Source organism: Haliaeetus albicilla, chromosome 27 (genome assembly GCF_947461875.1).
Source record: "Haliaeetus albicilla chromosome 27, bHalAlb1.1, whole genome shotgun sequence".
Classification (NCBI taxonomy): Eukaryota; Metazoa; Chordata; class Aves; order Accipitriformes; family Accipitridae; genus Haliaeetus; species Haliaeetus albicilla.
Window position 1 is genome coordinate 11,665,219 of NC_091509.1, and position 21,064 is coordinate 11,686,282.

Consider the following 21,064-nt stretch of genomic DNA (forward strand, 5'->3'; position numbering starts at 1 on the left):
ATAAATACTGTGGAGAGACAGGGCAGCGCCATGCTTTTTATAGCAAATTTGATATTGGGCTAGACTAATAAAGCAAATGGTTCCAAACTCTGATCTTTCTAATGGTACTTGAAATGCAGCACATCCAGGTAGAAATACTTCACCTGCTCTGTGTCAGTAATAAACTTCTGAGGAGAGGAAAAATACCAGAATATTTCATTGAAAAATAGTATTTTGTAGTGGTCAGAATGTAACTTATAAACTTGGAAATGGATCAGGATTCTAGGAGCTAGTGGATTCCTGCTCTTAAAACAGCATTAGGTGTTTAAAGTCCAAGATGACTGATCATTGTCTAATACAAAGAATGCCTCTTGCAACACTGCAATCAATACTGCTTTAGCATTTCATCACTGGAAGTAAAGGACATTATAACTTGATACACAACAGTCTTTGTGCAATACTGTTTTTTACTTTACCACTGGTTTTAAAACTTATCAAAGCTAGATCTGTGTGCTTTGGAGAAATTTCAGCTTCACAGCTAGAGTTGGGGACAAAAAATATATATTCACTGTTATAATAACAATAGTTGTAGAGAAGCAGTTTAGAACAAATGTCTCTCTTGAATTGCTCACATTTTGCTTTCTTATTTGAACAGATGCTTTCTGTGCTTGATGTGAGTTCAGAGGTGAATCTCTTAGAACATGAATGAAATAAAATCTTTAGAACTGATGTTAAAGTTCTTTTTGAACACAGAAAAATTAAATTCAAGGTGGATTAATATAATTGTATAAAATTCTATTGAGGTGTTTCTACAAATGTCAAAATGTATAAATACACAGATAGCATGGATAGGTGAATAGTTTTGGGAATGAGAGTGATTTTTTTGCCTCCATTAGTGACCTTTTATGATACTGTAAAGACTTCAAAGTTTACATATAATTTTGAGCTATTTTCAATTTGCTAATTAAAATAATGCAGTGCCAGGACATTTTATGTTGTCTTATGCTAATGAGGCATCAGATTTGTATGACATGGAATTTATTGGTTTAGTTGGGAAAGTCTGAACCGTACACGTTTTAAATTATGGTTTTGGTTAATATGAAGGAGAAATATTTGGTAAGTATACTTCAAATGGCTTGAGATAATGAAACAGTAAGGTACATGAGACATCTTGCCTCCCATTTGTTGAGTCCTCCTTCAATTCTAGTAATGCCTGCAATAGCAATCTTGAGAAGTCAGAATTAAAAATCAGAGCTAGGTTGTCACCTAGTAAACCAGACTATTTGGAACACTACCACTTGTATGGAATACTTTATAGTTATGTAGAATTTGAACTGACTGTGCAGAATTAGATTATTTAAGTTGTTGGGGGCAGTAGTTAAGGTGAAGGAAATTCTATATGTTTCTGGAATTAGATTGTCTTAAATTCAGGCTGAAATACCTATTTTATGATTTCTTCTTGCAATTCTGTCTCCCAGGATGTGATCTTTACTTCCTAACTGTGAAATTATTTTTAACAAAGTTTAACTGTATAGCGTGGAATACAAACTAAATATTGAATTGGGTTTCTTAAATGATTGGTTATGATAACTATAGATCAGATTCATATTTAAGAATATTCTGGGTTTTAATATTCCCATATCAGACTGACTTTAGTGGTGTATGTGTTTTTGCTTAATTCTGCTGTAGTAATGTAGAATAAAACTGAAGTTTTTATGTTTCAGATGGTCTTGTTTAACACTGTGTGTTGCCTAAACGGGCTTTGTTTGTATTTGCTTGCAGGATCGCACAAGGACTTTTGACATGCATTCACTGGAGAACTCGCTAATTGACATAATGAGAGCTGAAAATGATTCACTGAAAGGTAAATTTAGAAAGAGACCATTTCCTGCAGTAAATAATTGGGAAGACATGCTTACTTAGAATAAGAAACTTCAGTTTGGGTTAGGAAAAGTAAAGTTACATTGTGCACCTAATGCATGTCAGTCAGCTCAGGAAGGCCTCCTTTTTTTCAGTTGTCTCTAGATGAAGCTATTGGAACACATGAGCACTTGAGAGTGTTTCAACTTTATACAAAACAATGTGAAACACAAACATAAGCTGATCTTTTGTGTAAGTTGCCAGTGTTGTTTTTAATAGATACAATGTGTGTAGCCTGTAAAAATGATCAACTTCAGGAATCTTGTGGAGCTCAGTGAGACGTAACGTTTTGCTTAATAGTGTTTTACTGCTGAAGTCACAGTTCTTTCTGTCTTGGGGAAGAATGAGGTTTAACTGTGTCATTTTGAGAAGAACACTGAGTATTTAATCATAATTTTTTTTAGTTCTTTACCTCTCTTTTTGTTGCTGCCTTGAACTGCAGAATTCTTTGTACCATTAGGAAAGGAAAAGGGGGTTGGACTGACTTGCAGTTAGGATTTATCCTTTTTTTTTTTTTCCCCCAAAGGTGATCTTTCTTTGAAAACACCTCAACTTAGAAAATATCCAAAGCATTGTCTACATATTTTATCTAAACCTGAATAGAAACGGCTTATGGTATACAATTCAGATGTCTAGTTTCTTATTATTGTTCTGTATAATGAGTAATCTATTTCAGTTCGATGGTTACTTGTGTAAGTAAAAGTAGTTCAGCTCTTACTTATGCTCATTATCTAAGCATTCAGTTTTGTTACCAGTCATGAGACCACTAAAAAAAAAACCCCTGCATTTGTGGTTTCTGAAAGTGAATTTCTTTCGATATCAAGGCTTGTGGTGTTAATGAAATTTGGCTTGTTTTCATAGTGATTCTTGCTCAGAAGACCAACCTTTGATAAACTGGCAGTAACTTGAATTTGTTGCATTCACTGTGGTCTGAAATGCAGCTTGCGTTTCACATCCCCAGTACTGTGCAGCAATTCAGGGTAGTGAGAAACACTAAGAAATACACTTTCCTATTGAAATTACAAGGGAGCTTGATGTAGATAAAAGTAATACCAAATGAATTAAACCCCCAAAACGCATTCCCCCCTTATGTAGTGGAGGCCAGGCTTTTATTAATGACAAGTAGTAATAGCTTTCATTTGTTTGGTTTTTTATGCTGTCTGGCAACATCCTATGCCCCCAGCATTGTGTACTGAGCCAAGAATCAGGTGCCCTTCCTTGACTGCAGCACCAGGGATTTGCCCTGAGACCTTCTATTCAACTGTCAGGCAGGCCTAACCCAGGTTTTAGCTGCTGAAATCTGGCAAGATAACAACCCAAGGTGACATGGCTGTAGAACAAATAAAATTTCTCTTTATGTTTGAAATTAACAAATTCAGGTTCATATGTATTTATATTCAGCAACTAAACAAGGGTACTGCTGTAACAGTGGTATGATTTTTAGTTTAAATGCTTTGAAAAGATTCTTTGAGATTGAAATGTTTGGGTTTTTTTGAGTGCTTAGCATGTTTTAAGAATGATAGAATAAGTGTGTCAGCAAAGAATATGTATAGTTCTGATACACGTTAATTCCCGCTTGAGCTTGACTGTTAATCCCCTCTCTGCAGAGTCATCTATGGTTTGTCTAAAATTTTTGTGTGTGTTGTATCATACTGATCAAAACACAGTAATATCAATCAAGCATTGTTCTGGGAATTACTTCTTAAGATTTTTATAAATTTTCTGTTTCATGGTTAATAGTTATAAAACCGTAAACAAAAAGCCTCAAAACTGAGATGAAAAATTTAAATGATCCTATGTGAAATACTTCATTATGAAGTCTCATTTTTCAAGGATTTCCTCAGCAAAAACATTGTTTGCTTATAGTGAAATATGCATCACACTGAATTGACTGCTGCTTGTCTGGCGTAGCATACAGTAACTTAGTTGCTGTAATATACTGAGGAATGGATCTTTATTCAAACTATCATCTACCATGTTGTGGTAAAGCTGCAGTGATAGTCTGTTAAGTAGGGCGGGATTTGTAAGGAGAGGAAATACCTTTAGTTAAACCAACTGATACAGCTGGAAAAATTTGTAACTTGCTGGTACAAAACATATTTCAAGTGAAGTCTGAAGAAGGGCTCGTGATTACAAGCCTGTTGTGGTTTTGTTTCCATCTGTATGAGTTGGTGTGTGATTATTTCTTAACACAGAGTCTGTCTCCTGTTTTCACTTTTCTCTTCTTGCCTTAGCTTTATTTAAACTGATTGAAAGGAATCTTTAAAAACTTTGGATCTAGAAATCTTAAAATTTGACAAATTAGATTTGTCAGTTCAAATCTTCCTTGCCATTTCAAACACCTGCAGTTAAATAAGCAGATCCATAAGAAGTTTTTCATTTTGCATTTTAAATGGGTTAATCAGTGCATACAGTCCTTTTAAACTAAAGTTGGATACTCTCAGAAAGGAAAAGCTTCTGGGTTTGAGACTTTAAAAATAGCCTGGGCAAGACACTAATAAAACATACTGTAGAGAGCAATCTCAGAACGGCATGGAAATAATTTAGATGATCTAATAGGTCTCACTGCTATCTTGTGAGTCTTTGAGAGACTTTAATATTGACTCAATGAGTTCAGTATGTAACACTCACACCACCCCCTTTCATACTGTAATGGACGTCAAGAGAAGGAGGTACTTATGTTAAAATATACTTTCAAAACAACTTAAAGAGTATGGACATGATAATTGATACCAGTCACAGTTTGGAACCCGCTGTCTCTTGGAAATAATTTCTGTCTTTAAATGGTATGTTTAGAGTGGCAGGTTTTGGATCCTGTAATAAAATTGTAACTAGGAATTCTTCAAAATTTAACAAAATCCATTCACAACGTGTACTTCATGACTGAGGTGGTTAGGCTGTGCTAGCCTTGGAGTTGTTTAGGACAGTAATAATTATGTTCTTAGGTTGTCTTGCTATATGAAATAGTGTTTCCTGCTTGAGGTTCAAAGGTGAATCTTAAGTATCATTGATTCAGTACATTCAATATTACCTTTTCACGCTTTTGATAGGCATTTTACCATATTTTCCTTCTTTTTAAGGTATATTTTTATCCCTGCTCAAATCCTCTTCCTTTGCTGAGCAGCTGCCATTTCAATATGTTATTTTTATCCACACGAGTGAGTGTTCTGCATGCTGCATAGCCAATGACAGCCTGCAGAAGCCTTTCCCTGGAGACTAATTGCATCTTCTTTACCATGTATTCGGCCTTCGTGAGCTGAGCCTGGGATCCAGAGACTGATTTTTGAATCTGGGTCTTCCAGATGGCAATTTAAGCATTACTGTAATAGTAGTAGATTGACTAAATATTTCCTTGTTAAGTGACACTGAAATGTCTTTAAATACTTTATAACCACAGACAGTTTTATTACTGAAATATCCCATGGTTCAGTTCAGAATATAAGGTTATTGCCTGGAAATTATGCAAGGTGAAATGGATTAAAGAAGCAGGCCAGTACATCTGCTTCTAGCACTGCAAAGCATTCCTGTAAAATTTGGGTGTGAATAGCTCAGTATCTGCATGAATGCTACGAGTGTGAAATAGTCTCTAAAGACTTAAACATGCACAAAAAGGAAAGTTTTAGAAGTAGCGTAAGGTCAGAGTATACGTACAGATACTAGGAGAGAGAGCCGAATGGCAGCTCTAAACTTTAGAGATCGAAAGCAGAATGATGAGAACTGGCACCATTCAGGATTTCTCCAAGCAAGCGGCTATACCTATCTGTATTTTTAAAGCAATCATCAGCCCCTTAATATTGATCTGAAAAACTATTTCAGATGTGAAGAAAGTAGGTAAACCTCATGAAGTGTTCTTGGATGAAAGGGATCAACATAGTTTTCACAGCATTTTCTGAATATCCGATAAGAAACTGAACTAGTTGTTTCATTTCTAGCTGTATGGATTATGCAACATGTTCATATTAATTGAGTAGAATGGGCCATTTGGTTTCCCATATGATCCAGAAAATTAATGAGAATCTGGTGAGAATCAGTCCCAACTTTTGCCAAGGCCTGAATAACAAAGGCTACAGTTCTTTTTAGGGAAGTGGTCCTTTATATATGCACAGGACAAAATCTGAGCTATTTTAAAATGTAAAATAATAGATTTTGAGGTTTTGCTTAAATTTTAAAACCATCTTTGTTTTCATAGCAATGAGGAATGCTTGAGGTTGGTGGCTAAGATCAACCTTCCTTCCCTACTCTTGGTCTGTCCAAAGAGTTCATGATCTAGTTATTGAATTCTGAAAGTCAGAGGCCTCTGGCAAATGTGTACATCTGTACGGATGCTGCAGTCATCTTTGTGCCTCTGCTGCTTCTTGTACGTGAGCGAGCTTTCACAGGGGAACCGTGGTGGTTGTACCTCAGACTCCTGTGAGCAGCATCAGTGACTGATCTCTTCTGTGTGCCTCCTCTCAGAACAATCCTATGTAAGGATTACTCATTTGCAACTTTTTAATGTATCCAATTTAGGAGAAAATGCACAAAACCTTTTGCTTCTACTGCACTGGGCTGTAGACAGTTTTTTTTGTAGACAATTAAGGCTTGCCGTAATTGTCTTTGGAAACTGTTGGTGAATTACTCTGTTGAATGTTTCCTACTCAGGATCTTCTTGACTTTTACCTCCTATGCAGTAACCATGAAAGGCTAATGGGATTTGCAGACTTGAGTGCGTATTAATTAAGAGGAAAACCAATTGTTTTACTCTCTCAAAATACTGCTGAACTGGGTCTAACAGCAATAAACTACCAACCCATGCTGATGGAGCTGTGATGGGGGGAACGCAGTCTGTGTGCATTTTATTTGAAATCAGCGGCTCCCATTCCTGTTGCAAGCCACTATTTTCAGTCAGTCAGAGTGGAAATACTGTGATTGCTATTAACAAGTAAGGGCATGCTTTCTTTCCAAACGCAGCTAATATTCAAAATTTTGGGGCAATGGTCAATGTTTTAATTTTTTAGTCTTTTGGTATGCTTTTTTCCCCCAGTTCCTCTCTTGGCAATTGAAGTGTTTATTTATCCCTACCTTTCCAATATTTGAGGTTTATCAGAGCCTTTGTTTAGAAACAGCCAACAATCTAGTAAGAAAATGACATCACCTGGGCAACAGTAGGGAACAGAAATCTTCTGTTAATAAATACTGACTTGAGACCATAGACTGGATTCTAACCTTACATAGAAGTAATCCCAACCATACATATGATTTTACATTCATTGGACATTATCTAATGAACTTCCAGCTTTCTCATTTAAATTGACATTTGGTTTTGTGGCTTGAACGAAACGCTTCTTTGTAAGAGATGCTTAATTTGATGAGGCTTAGAAAGGCAAAACCTGATTTGGAAGAGAAAAAAAAAATCATGCCTCAAGCTTGCCAAAGGTGTGAGGAGTTGAGCCTGGCTGATACAGGGCGAGACATCAAAACATTTCCCCCCCCCCCAGCCCAACCCCTCCCGTGAGTGTTCCTGACGGTCCTTCCGCGCTGCCGGAGCCGCAGTCTCACCTGGCACTACCAAATACCCCGACGTGGAGGTGAGCGCCTTTTTCATTTCAGGCAGGGGCGAAGAGAATTATTTTTTTTTAAAGTGGCAGCCCGCTGAAACCTAGATAAAAACACTGGCGTTTAACAGCCAGCCCCCTCCGCGCGGCCGAGCTCTGGTTTAGAGGGGGCCCTCCGAGAGGAGGGGGTGTAGCGACCCCCCTGCGGTCGTTGCCTGCGTGGACTCTGCCGAACGCCGCCTGGGTGCCCCTTGGGCGGCGGTTCCGGGAGCGGCCGTCCCCGCGCGGCCTGCGCCGGCGGGGGGAGGTTCGGCGCCGTGAGGTACCGCCGCTCGGCCGGGGGTGGGTCGGGGCAGGGCAGGGCTGTGCTCGGCGGTGGGCCACGGCGCGCACTGCTCCGGAACGGTAGCCGAACCTCTGCTGTGTTTTCAGGCTGGTGCAAGTTGACAAGACTTCTGGTGCAGGTGGTGATGGGGGGGTGGGTGGAGATATGGTAGAGCGTTACCTTCAGTGGCAGGTTCCACTAACTTTGTTTGGAGCCTGCTCTTCTTTGAGCTCTGGTTTAAAGGTCACCGTCTGTGGTCTTCTTCCTGAAGGCGGTTTGAAGCCTGCGTGCTCCTTTCGGTTTGTGTAATACCGGTATTAAGCAACAATGGAGGCTTTTAATATGGCTGTATTCTTAAAGTCACGAGCAGGCCCTCTCTCCCCCGCCCGTCCCCGTAACTGAGGCTTCTGAGTCCTCACCTACAAAACCCACAGGCCCGTCAGCAGTGTGGGTGCACGGGGCGTGGGTTATTTGTGTAGCAAGAGGAAGAACATGGGTGTATACAGGGTATTTTTGACACTTAAAGCCTTGAAACTAGACTGGTTGCTAGGTTAGCGAATGATTGCCTGGTTTTGTGGCACTGTATGCCATAAGAAAACGCAGTTGATTTAAAAAAAGGTTTTTAATTTATAGCAGTCTGGAATTAGCAGCGTGTAGGCAGATGTAAATGGAACGAGAATTTGCCCGTTCTTTGGACTGGAACACAGGTTGCCCTGAGGCAAAGGTAGAGTGTAACTTAGGTTAAGACTTCTGAGATTATTATTTTTTTTCCTGGTTATTCCTTGACTTTGGCACCTTAATTTTCTGTTATCGACTGCAAAATGCCAAGACCCATTTATACTATCTCAGAAAACATTGTGCATTACCTAATAAATAATATAAACCATTTGTATCCACGTACACTGATGCTTGTGGTTTAAAACATAAAGCGGTAGTTAAGTTACTGCTGTTCGTTTTACTGTTTGCTGCAAATTCTCTTATTATGATGAAAACTGCAAAAATCCCAGGACAGGGATGCAGCGTTTAAGATGGTATAGTAAACATTTTGCAATCATCTGGAATAATTTGGGAAATTATAGCACAATCCAAGTTATGTACTGAAATATAGTAGTTTAGTATTTGTTTTCAATGGTGGAAAACATCAGTTGGAAGAGGTGAATTACTGTTGACAGTAAATTAATTCCCTTGGATTTATTGATAATCTTAATTTTAAGTGTGTGGTAAGTAGTTTGTAGGTTATGGTGCTAATCAGAGTTTGGGGAATTTTTCAAAATGTTGACATTTATGTGCCTTTGGAACTGCATTCAGAACTTGAGTTTGACTAATGTTAAATATTGTACTGGAAGAAAATAAGGTAAGAAAACAGATACTGTTGGTTACCTATGCTGGTACTAATTTTACACAGGAATTACCGAGTAGTTTAAACTCTCTGATAATACCTGCTTTTTTATAGAAATACAGGTCTTGATAATGCAGATGTCAAACAACTAGATGTTTATACTTGACTACTGCAAGATTTTGAGGTAGGGTATTAATTCAGCTGAGGAAGAGCAACACCTTGATTTATGCTATCTGTCTAAAATGGAGCCACTGAGCAATAAGCTAGAGGGTATTAATGTAATCACCCTTTGAGGCCAGGAAATTCCTTCCCCTGCCACCACAGAGCAGTACAAATATCCCAGGGTTTTCTGATCCTGGTCCAACTTTGAAATCAGTGTTAGGATTCCTGTTAACTTCATTGGAGTATGAGACCTACCTTTTTTTTTTGTCAAATCTTGAAACATTTCACATAGGCCCCTTGCCATGCAATCCCATCTCCAGAGTCTGTATGGAAAATTAAATGCCTTTCGTGCTCCTTAGACAAGATATTTCCTAGGAATGCATGTGCTGCAAATGATGTGGCAGTTAGAGATTTTTAAAACACACCAAAACACTGAAATACTGCTAAAAATTTTCGTGTCTAAATCGGTGATTTGATCTTCAAAAGTGTTACAGCCAACAGAGTTATGCTGAATTCCATGACAGCAGCCTTGCTAATCTGATTAAAACCTTTCTAAGATTCTCTTGGTTTCTTTTTTATATTTTTGTCTTTGTTAAATTAATTCCATCTCTTTTTTAAAAAGTGTGTTTAATCTTATGCCTTGTTTAATATCACTGTCCACCAAGTGTTTTGTTGGTTTTTTTTCTTTTTTTCTTTTCTGAATTCTTGCTTTGATAATCTCTGACCATTCTGGATCATCTTCAAAGCAGCCTTTAATTTGGAGCTGTATTCTGTGAGTAGTGTCTGTTCCTTGTTTTAGAAGACAGAGCTTGCCCGCCTCCCTTCCCAAACTGCTGAAACTTACCTGTCTTTCGTCTTTTTGCTTTGTTCACTTTTTTCCTTGATGTTGAATTGTTAGCTCTTTGAGTCTTTTGTTAGCCACGTTTTGCATACTCTCTACCATCATGTTTATCAGGCTAGAAATGCCATGAAAGGAGCAGAAAGAAAAGCCTGAAGTGCTTTTCTTAAATCTGGAGATAAAGAAGGAGTGGGAGGTATAATGAGAATGGGGATGAGATTTGAGAAAGGTGACACATGAGGTGTAAGTGTAAAGGGGAACAAGCTTCTAGGGATGTCACACAGAAACGCTTTTAGTAGTGGGCAGTCTTTGCATATACCCAAGAGTGACTATGTGGCAGCCTGAAACCTGATCTTTGCATCAGTTACTTAAGGTATTTGAGAAAGAATTGTGATGCATATAGAATTTGTGTATTCGATGTCTACTTATTTTAATTCAGCATTAGGTAGAATGATGAGAACTATTGATGAGGTGAATCTGAAAATAAATGAATCTTACAGTAGATTTATCCATACATGGCTTAACGTATTGTTTGTTGGAATGCAGATTGGTTAGCTGTGATGCTAGTTTGTTGTTTTTTTTGGTTTTGGGTTGGTTTTTTTTTTTCACTATGTGTTGATAGTTGGACTTTCAGGTGAGTGGAGCAGTCCCATGCTGTCTCTAGATACGCTAATGTCAAGTGTTGAATTCAGAGATGGGGGGAGTGGTATTCTTTCAGCTTTACTTAGAAATTCTATTAACAAGAATCCCAGCTCAGCAGTCAGATTGAACAGGTATGAGTAAAGGATAAATTTTGTCTATGGAATGTGGGGATACTTGTGATAGATAAAATCAAATGTATAAACCAATTAATAATACATTAATAAATTCACAGTAATTTATAGTAATGTTACATACAAATCTTCATATTGTCATTAGTGTTAGTGCACAAATGATGAGGGAGATGGGGTAGCTTTCTGAAGGCATTCTAAAGAATGTCCTGGTTGTTCATGTGTCATTTTAAATTGTTATAATAAATAGTGTTGGTGTCTGGTCCTGTGTACCATTTTGAATCTAGACTGAGGAAATGAAGCGCTGATTCTTTTAAAATACAGTTTTCTGTTTCTCTTCCCATTTGGATTGGGTATGGGGAAGTGTATTGTACAGTTTTTTCACATATATTACTGGAAAAATTAGTGTCTTATGCTGTTTACTGTAAAAATGAAAAATAGGGAAATGTTATGCTGCAGAGACTTGAGTGTGCTTGATGTTGACTTGCTTGTGTTACTATTTCCTTATTGTTTGGGAGTGAGGTAAGAGGATGCTTAAAAAAGGAACAAAGCCCTCATGTTGTATTCCAGGCTGTCTTGTGATCATTCCTTCCACAGACAAAAATAAATTGCTTTGAACCTATTATTGTACTTAAGGAACTCTGGTTTTAAATCTTGCAGCATGTAAGTATATGCCAGCATAAATCCAGCTCTTGCAAGTCACATGCAGGAACTGCATTTCAGGTTATTCATTAAAATATGGGCAGAATTCATGGTATAGGTATGGTGGTATAGGCAGATACCAGCATCTCTTGAGGAGAATTGCTGCATATAAAGAATCCAGGAACACAGTGCATATGAACTATGACTGCAAATGGGGGGTTTGTGAAGTTTTTGCACCTTTTCCATATGTTTTCATAAGTTGTTCAGTAAATTCTGTAATAGGTTCAATAAATTGTTCTTGTCACTTACAAAGTAAATTCTGTCTAGCAATTTTTAGCATATGACATCCCATTCTTTCCTTTCCTCCTGTCAGAAAGTCCATCGTTAGTATGTATTTTGGAATTTCCTGAAGTTACACATTTTGAAGTAGTTCTGTGGCTGAGAACCTGGTTTACTCTTTGCTGGCAAAGCTGTGTAATGCTTGTCCTTCTCCCAGTTGCAAACTCTGCCTTTCATTTTTTACTTTTAAAGTGAATATAGTAATAGTTTAAGTGTTCAAAAGATGAATGCTGCCAATTATTCCATATCATAAACTGGAAGATGTATTGAGGGAAAAGACTGGATGTTTTTGTAACTTCTTGTCTATTCTCCAGAAGTCATACGTTAATATGAAATAAAGCTCAGTGCCGCCAGCAGTAGGTAGGGTGCCTACTTTTCTGAAATACATGTGTAATTCCAACTAACATCCAGCCTCCAGCAGAGGGTTGTGCTCCATGATTTGCTTTTCTGCTTTTGGTTTCTTACCTCTGACCCTATGGGGGTTCCTGGAGGAGAGGGGAGAGTTATATTCAAATATGTATGATATTTAAGGGTTCCACTTAAATTGATTTGCAGTAACCCAGTATAAAGTAATTGGAATTATGGAAAAAAATACTGATAACTTGTAGACAAAGCTGTAGCTATGTTTAGGATTTATAGCAGGTTTGTTTAGGAGAAGATTTCTCTGTATTCTTCTGTTTGATAGTGAAGAAAACTTCAAAGTTAGCTTTGAAGCTTCTGTATTTTTGAGAGGAGTGAGACTGGATTTGGTTTGCCACCGTTCATGAGTAGTTAAGTGGTTGTTGAAATGTATGAAAGGTATCTCTTGAGGTTCAGTGCGTGTGGCACTGTGTTAGTCTGGCAGACTACCTGAGAGCATCAGCAGTAAAGGAATAATAATGGTGGTAGTTTTTAAAGCTCTCACACAAACCGAACTGCAGTGTTTTCATAGGTACCCTAGGTACCCCTTCCTGCACCACCACCACTCCCACCCCCCTTCAGACTTATGCTTGAATAGCATGCTGGAAGCATGTCCAGGACTTTTTGTCTCAGTTGCGCAATCTGGGAGTTAGCTTGAGCTTCCCACAAAGGTGGATTTAAACCAATGCTGGGCTGGGCTGGCTGAGTTGGAAGCACGAGTGCCTCTCTGCCCTGGGTCTTGCAGTGGCAGTGTCTCTGGGTACCGCTACAGCTGGGTTTGTGCAGTGAATGGGAATGAGAGCCATTAGTTGTTGGGTTTTTTCCACAAAGATTATTCTTTTCTGAATATAACTGCACAATCTCTTCAGTGAGGCAGTTTTGCTTTAGGCAGATTGAAGTCCTAAAAAATTGGAGTTCATTGCACAAGCCCTGGAAACAGTAGCTTTCACTTTCACTGTTTCTCAGCTTCTCTCCCCCTCCACCCCCCTGGTTATTTGATGTATAAAGTTGTCAACAATCGAACTATTAGAAGTTACTATGCTGATGATCTGCTTTGTGCCATACAGTCAGATTCTACCTTTTTACCATGCGAACCCAAATAATTCAACATAATCACAGGTAAAATAGTGTTAACCATCAGAAGAGCCACAGCTAAAAGGCTTTTATAGGTAGATTCTCTTCGGGGTTTTAGAAGAAAAGAAACCTGTTTGCTTTTTGTATGTCGGTTGTGTTTTGTGACAGTGACCCAGAATTTAAAATGAAAGATTGTAGTCAGACCTGTACGTGAACGCTACAGAGTACCAGAAACTTCATTTCGTTGGTGTTCTCGACAGAAGAAATGGATAAATACTTGTCTTCAGGCATCTAGCTTTACTTGAAATAAAGCATAATACTTGCATCTACAATAGTACTCTTGTTTTTCAGCATTTGTTTGGACATTTTGGACATAAACTAGCACTGTATTTCTCATCATGTGCTTTTTTTGTTTTACATCGTGCTGCTTTAAAAATAAATTAGGAGGAAAAAATGCAGGTTTTTGGCATCTCTGCCACTTAATTTTGCAGAATCAGTACTTCCAAAGGTGTTAATCCTTGATTTTACTGTGCAGCCAAATGTAGTCTACTTTTCTAGTTTTGTGCTGACTTTGACATTGCTGAAAGTGTGACAAATATACATTTTGCAGATGTATATATAGAGGTGTTTAATTTTTGCAAGACTGTCTTAGATTAAGAAAATACTATTTGAATGTTTTTCTTTCTTTGATGTTCGGTAGTGTTTGAAATCCACAAAATAGGGAATCTCTCATACTCCTTTTTAGTAGCTTATTTTTGAAAACAACTTCTAAAACAGGGATCTCTGACATTATCATAAAGATGGCTGTGACTATAAGATGCAAAGTTCTGACGTGGACTATGTTTACTGTTGGTGTAGATTTGTTAAAATTTTGATGAATTTATTCTGTATTGACAGAATTTATCCTGGGTCAGGTATCACGTGCCTGTGCCACTCTACCATGCATCGGCTGTTGTTCCACAGTCAAAAGATCATGTGCTTGGGATAATTTGACAGAAATGAGATTATGTGCTTGAATTGGGCAAAATTTTTTGCACACATGCACATGTTTTATGTTAACGATCATGGAACTGTAGCCTAATCCTTTTGTCCTTAATATTTTAGAACTAAAATCAAGGAATGCATAAAAAACAGTACTTTTTTGCCTGCCATGCAACACTTCATGACACTATCTGCTTTCCTACTGGAAATGTCATCTGAGACTTAAGTTGTAAGGAAGAAATACCTTTGTGTATAGTACATATAGGTAGATATGATTTTTATGTTCTAATTTGAGAAAGTACATGTATACCTCTGAAAATACCTGCCTTGGTCTCTGAATTGCTTCTTCATATACAGAGATAATTTAAGCAAAGGTAGGTTAAATACAGATGTTCTTTATAATTTTCATTTTTCTGCTTTTGGTTTGGTTAAGGATATGATTAGATTTTTCACTAGAAATAGGGCTTGAGATGACCTTACAGAACTTCTTGTGAAATGTACTGTTGATACCTGTGGTAGAAACATGTGGTCCATGCATTACATGTGAAATGCATTGTGAAACATGAAGTGATGATAAAAATCTAACTCTGAGTTATAATCAACCCTGCCTGCCCTCAGGGAGTAGTAGGGGGAAAAAAGGTAATAAAATACTATAGTTCATATTTTAATGGCCCTGTGCACAGCATTGTCAATCTTGCTACAATTACAAAATACAGTTTAGTGTAATTTAGAAATAAGGATTTGCTGTTGGAATGGCAAAACCAGATTGTACTTCAGTTATTTTTCTGTAATTTAAAAATAAAACTCATGAGAGCATAAATATTTTCTATAATAGATTCAAGGATATCTAGCTCACATTTAGAAATAATCCCATGAAACTTGGATGCTTCTGTTTCTCTAAAGGTAAGTCCTAAGTGAAACAGAAGACAGACCAGCAGCAAATTATGTCCCTGCCTTCTGTTTAGGGGAAGAAAATGACTAGCAGAGTAAGCCATTTCAGTGACAGCTTGAAACTCGGTGTTTGTGTGTTCATCGTATTTGCCTTCCAGCATAATAAACTGGCCACCTAGGACCATCTACAGGTAAAAGTTTTTTAAATAATAGGGAAAGGTTTCAGTATAATCTTAGAGAAAACCTTATTATCCCCCTTTTTTTAAGAATCCGGACTCTTACACTTTTCTCCATTTCTATAATATTTAACAAATAGCTGATGATGGTATAGAGGCTTTGTTTTCCCTTCTACTCTTTACTGCTTTCGTTTGCAAGAGTTGTAGCCTGTTTCCCCTGTAGTAGTTCCCTCATTTGTACCGCAGGTTCTTGTCAGTTTTTCTCCCTAAAAATCAGCAGTTAAAATCATTACTTCATTCATGAAAGCTTATGAAATGGGGATCACTTCAGCAAAATCTTACTCAGCTTGAATATTTTTCCTAAAGCCTGTATAATTGGTGTAGAATATGAAAGAGTATATGCAAATTGACAGAAGTTTCCTAGCTTGCCTGGAGCTGGATGGTGGAAAGCTGTCTCAGTGGTAGAGCTAATACCTGGTGGAAGGGTGTGATTGCATCTTACTTGTTCTCACAGTCAGGTTATGAAAAAGTCAACATGAATATCTGTCCCTTTTAAAATTAAAAAATATTATTCTGGTAACTTCAGTGATTAATGTGCATAGAAACCTGAAATTCCTTGGAACTCACTAATGAAGCTAGTCTGGTTTGATCTTTGAGAGGAAGGAAATGAGAGCACATCAATGACTAATGTAAAAGATCACAGTGTGTTACTATATTGGCCTCTGTGTCAAGGTAAAGAACAGAATCCCTGCCTTGAGGAGCTCCTGGACTAGAGATGTGAATTAGGTACGGAACTGGACAGGTATTACATCAACCTAGACTTCGCATGCCTTAAAGCAACTGTAGGAAGGTACAACCGTAATTTCACTTCGAGCATTCAGTTGCTCTGTCCATTCCAGGGGTTTATGATTTTTATATTAATACTAACTATGGATGCTCGTATAATTCTCCTAGTTGTAATGTGGCCTTAGAAAGTTGGGATGACATTCACAGGAGATACAGATCTTCTTGCTTGCTCGTCCCTTTGCTTTAAACAGTTTGCTCTTGAGCTGACCCTTTTATGTAAATCTTCCACAGTTAATGGCACGAAATACACCTGAAATTGCTACCATCCTGCAGACTGGAAGGCAGCAAGAACCATTAAAGAGCATCAGGTGCTCAGCCTGGGTATGCTTTTTGCAGGACAAGCTTGTAGTAAGTTTGGGGTTTGAGTGATTTAGGACTCCTGCATGCATTTTTCATGCTTCTTCAGCAGAATATCTTTGTCATTGGGAACTGTGTACTTTATACAGAATTGCGTATGTGATTATGCACAACATGCTGACAGTCTTTTTGGTGCTTCCTATAGAGAGAAGAAAGCTCCACACATTTAATTGGAGGTACGTTAGACACAAAAGATGTAATTAAAAAAAGAGAGAGGGAGGTGGCCAGGAGCCCATTAAGTGTCTCCAGTTAGGTGAAGACGCAAAAATTTGACTGGGTTGCTTATTCATGAAGTTCCTTAAAATGAAAGACAGTAAAAGCAGCAGATTTTTGCAAAAGATCATTGGCTTTCTCTATGGCTTTACTTCTTACATAGAAAGGAGTGTTGCAGGGAGGACTGAGGTGACAAAATAATCAAAGCAGCTGCTAATAGCATTTTAAATTTCAGACTGATTTTATTGGAAAAATATGTCTCCATAGGTTACTAATAAACAGTTGAACTGGTTGCATGAACACTTCATATTTTTTAGGTTTTGTAACATATTTCTTGCTCAAATATCTTGTGAGATTAGTAAATCTGTCCTAGGCCCTTTATGCAATTACCTGAAATGTTGAGGAAATGGGGAAAGGATAAATAGATTTGAGGAATCCAAACCAACGTTGTAGTTGTCTCATTTCTTAGCAGGGGATAGGCATGCATCCTGATATTCAGAATAAAATCTTTTTCTCTGGTTGGTAACAGCTACCTTAAGGCTTCATTTATGTTGCAGCTTAGCTAGGGTTCTTCCATAGCAAAGATTTCTCTTAATATGAAATTACGAAAGCCAGAGACAGAATTGGTAAATCACAGTTAGCTGTCTTGCTAGCCTGCCAAAAGAGCATTCTTTAGTTTCAATGTTGTGTATTACATTGTGTGAAATTAATGGCGTGTGATGAGCTCTGAATTCAATGAGTGGAGAAAGTTTGTATCTGTGCTGTACTGGGTTAGTTATAAACTGTGGCTCCTGAGAAATGTTTTGAACTGTCAAATGTTTGTATTTTGTGGGTTAGATGAAGCAAATGCAGAAAATAAGAAGCAAATTAAGAAGGAAAAAAAACTCCTTAGTATTTCATTCTCAAAACCTCTTTAGTGGTATTTGGCACTGGAAATACTTCCTAGCTGGTGGCTGAGATTTTTTGTTATTTTCCGTAACTGGTAAAGGAGAAAAATCATGTTGCCTTGAGTGACACAGGTGGTAAAGCAGTGAGGAGTCTGCTGACCTAAATTGTGGTCACAGATCCGCAGTGGGAATCGTATCTGTGCTGCATGCTTTGTTGCCAAGAATGGGTGTACCAAGTGAAGGGGTTTGTGTGGTTTTGTTAATAATTTAGAAACCACAAGCAAGATTTTTATGGCTTTATAGGCAGAGCTGTTTTTGAAAGTGCTTGATGTTTTCTAAAATGTGCAAGGGCTTCTGAGCTTTGTCAGAAATGCAGTGAGACTGCTGATTGCTTTCCGTGAAAGAAAAGTTCCTGAAAACTTTCTACTTTGAGGACTGTATGAGCATCTTGCATTCTAAATTCAAAATTACCATGGAAAAATTATACTTGTAAAGGCCCTCAGCCTTTAAGATTCTCCCATAAAGCCAGTACCTGTGTGAACACCTGAGAAAATGCTCCAGTCTGACGACTAGGGCTTCGTTATTTTGTATTCTTGGTGTTAATTGTGAGTATCTCTATCAGCAAAAGATCAGAGAAGTAGAATGATCTTACAGATGTTGAATAATCATGGAGTAAATTGGATTGATATGATTTTTATTTTGAAAGAGGAAATGACTCCTGTTTTGTTGTGGTTTACAAATATTTAAATGCTTAAACTAATTGTCAGCTCAATTCTGAATAAGGAAGCAAAATAAAATGCCTGGTGTGGTCAGAGTTTCTCATAGTACTTGCCAGGAGAATCCAAGTTTTGGAAACAGTTAGCCTGCTTTCAGATACAGATTTTAATGAGATTAAAAGAAAAAGAATGTGCAAGTTTGATTAGAAAATTTGGCCATATTCTGACAATGGGTCCTGGAAGCCAGCACAGAAAATGTGGTAGAATTGATTTGTTTTGGAACATGAAAACTAGGAAGCAGTGGATAACTGTTGAATAATTACAGCAAAGTGTTCTAAGTTAGTATGAGAGAATCTATACTGTTTTACACAGACTGCAGGAGGTCTGAAAGGCAGTTTTAGTGGCCCAGATGTTTTCTCCTTGACTTTTAAGTTTTTCAGCTGGTTATCTGCCAGTAATAATTTAACCAAAGATTTTGTGGGTTGTGCAAAGCTTTTATAGCAACCTAATTTCAAAACAGAAATTAACACAGTAGTCCTCTACTTTCCCTTTGTCAGGGCTTTTCCTACAGTTCAGATGAAGATCATTGTTAGCATACGCTTGAACAAGGTAGACAGCGTGATGCATTGCAGAATGTGTCAGGAGACCTGGTGCATGAGAAAAGATCCATTTACTTAGACATACACCCAGCAGAGGATTAAGGAATAGATTTGAAAATAAATGTGCAAATTAAGAACTGAAGTTGTTTTCAAAGTCTCTCTGAGCATACACATATACTTTGTCAGCCTCATATCAACATGTTTTATCGATAAGTAACAGACATGGTGCAAGGAAGGCATGATATTGTGGGCGGTGGGGGAGGTCAGCTTGTGAACACCATTTTAAATGACCCAGAGTATGAAAAGGCTTGAGAATCACTGAGTTAGCATAAAGGCGATAAAACAAGGTCTTTTGGTCCTTATAACAATGATTGAAAGGCTGTTTTCTTTCTCATTTAACATGCAGCAAGGACATATGGGAGAAGGCGAGGTAACAATATTCCTATTTAATTTTCTAATGTTGACAATGTCTCATGGGAGAAATAACATTAAGTTGTTACTAGAGGGCAAAGTCCAAAATTTAAGATTATAAAGGATCAGTTTCACATAAGTTTACATAGTCTGCATGCCATAAATAAACCTTTTAACTGAATTAGGTAGTACTCCACAGTAGAACTATTGAGGCTGAAATGATCACAATCCTTACAGTGGACATCATCTGTATGATTTGTTACACTGGAGGGCTACGCTGCTGTGTTTGTGTGTATGTTATGAATGCCAATTCTGGAGAAGTTTATTTTGGTTCTTTCGGGTGCTGATGGTTTTCTCGATGCAGCATAGACTATAGTGAATATATGTCCTGGCCTGCTAGGTTAAAAAACCAGATCCTGCAAGCATGCATTTTGAATTACCTAACAGTAGTAATGCTGATGAACCTGAAAAGATTGTTTAGGTATGGAGAGTTCCTCCCTTCCAACAATACCTGCAGGATTGGGGTCTTAAAGAGATGAAACAAATGGCATGTGCATCAGTTCATTAGGGGAAAACAAAATAACATTGAAGTCTATATTACAATATTTTTATCCTAGTAGGAACCAGGTTTGCCTAGCTACAGAAATAGGCCTGATTATAGTTGACTTTTATTTTAATTAAAGGTGTACAAAGACTCTAGAAATTTCAAATAAAGAAAGATGACCAAGCCTTCCTTTTTTTTTTTTTTTTTTTTTTTTATTTGTATAAACTCTGTGGACTGTGGATTTTATTGTATTTTTTTCTTTCAACTTGTTAACTTTGATTTTTGCATGGAAAATGTCTGGATATTGGAACTGGTCAAATTTTCTGTTTTCAAGATGTTTTCTTTCTTAAAATCAATTTATTTCAAAGGAGGGAAGCCAGAGCAGGATAAATTAACCTTACCAATACATTGCTGTGGTAGATTGTAATGAATTCTGAAAAAGCAGACATTGTATATCACATCATAGGCAAAAGGGAGTACATCCTAAAAATTGTAGCAAACTTCATTTATTTGCTTACTGTCCCTATATATATTTATTTCTTCCTAAAATGTTCCTTAAATGAGTAGAAGACTATTCAGTTTGTTGTCTAGATATTGAATACCGTAACTAAAGGGTGAATTCATGGGAGAGATCAGCTTGTGTGCTCTATTTATGATATTATACAGTTGCATTTATAAATAAAAGAATTTTATTTAAAAGTAATAAATATTATTAAGGAAATCTATGATAAGGGTTATCATAGAAGAATATTGGGCTGTGAGGGGAAGCATGCTTACAACATTTTCTGTTAGAGTGAGTCCATTAACGAAACTCTGTTGTAACATCTAAGTAAACTTGCTTCTAGGAATGACACAGTATTGCCTAGTTTTCAGTCTTCATTTGCAGTAAATTACAGTGGGTCTTTCTGTTTTTATGAGGATATTTTTGTTATTTACAAGTGGGGTGGTTTATGATATGTTTTGGTATCAGGTAATTTAAATGTGTAATGTATTTAGCTGGTAGAATTCTTGTTTTCCCATCTGCACTATGAAATTGTATCTACTCATTTTAAGAAGCTGTTCACTGAAAAATGATATATACGGTAGGTTTTAGTGATGTCTGCTATTGAGAGAGTCCCAGAA

At 37.4% G+C, this 21,064-nt stretch overlaps 1 protein-coding gene across 2 annotated transcripts in view; it reads left to right on the forward strand.

The window, feature by feature from the left end:
• Positions 1–21,064, forward strand: part of CPEB4 (cytoplasmic polyadenylation element binding protein 4) — a 45,421-nt gene that overhangs the window by 11,416 nt on the left and 12,941 nt on the right. Inside the window, exons 2-3 of one of the 2 annotated variants that reach the window (XM_069772511.1) lie at positions 1,762–1,843; positions 19,394–19,417. In XM_069772511.1, the coding sequence (XP_069628612.1) occupies positions 1,762–1,843; positions 19,394–19,417 (106 nt within the window). The remainder of the gene's footprint in view (positions 1–1,761; positions 1,844–19,393; positions 19,418–21,064) is intronic. The other variant, XM_069772512.1, reaches the window with a different exon arrangement.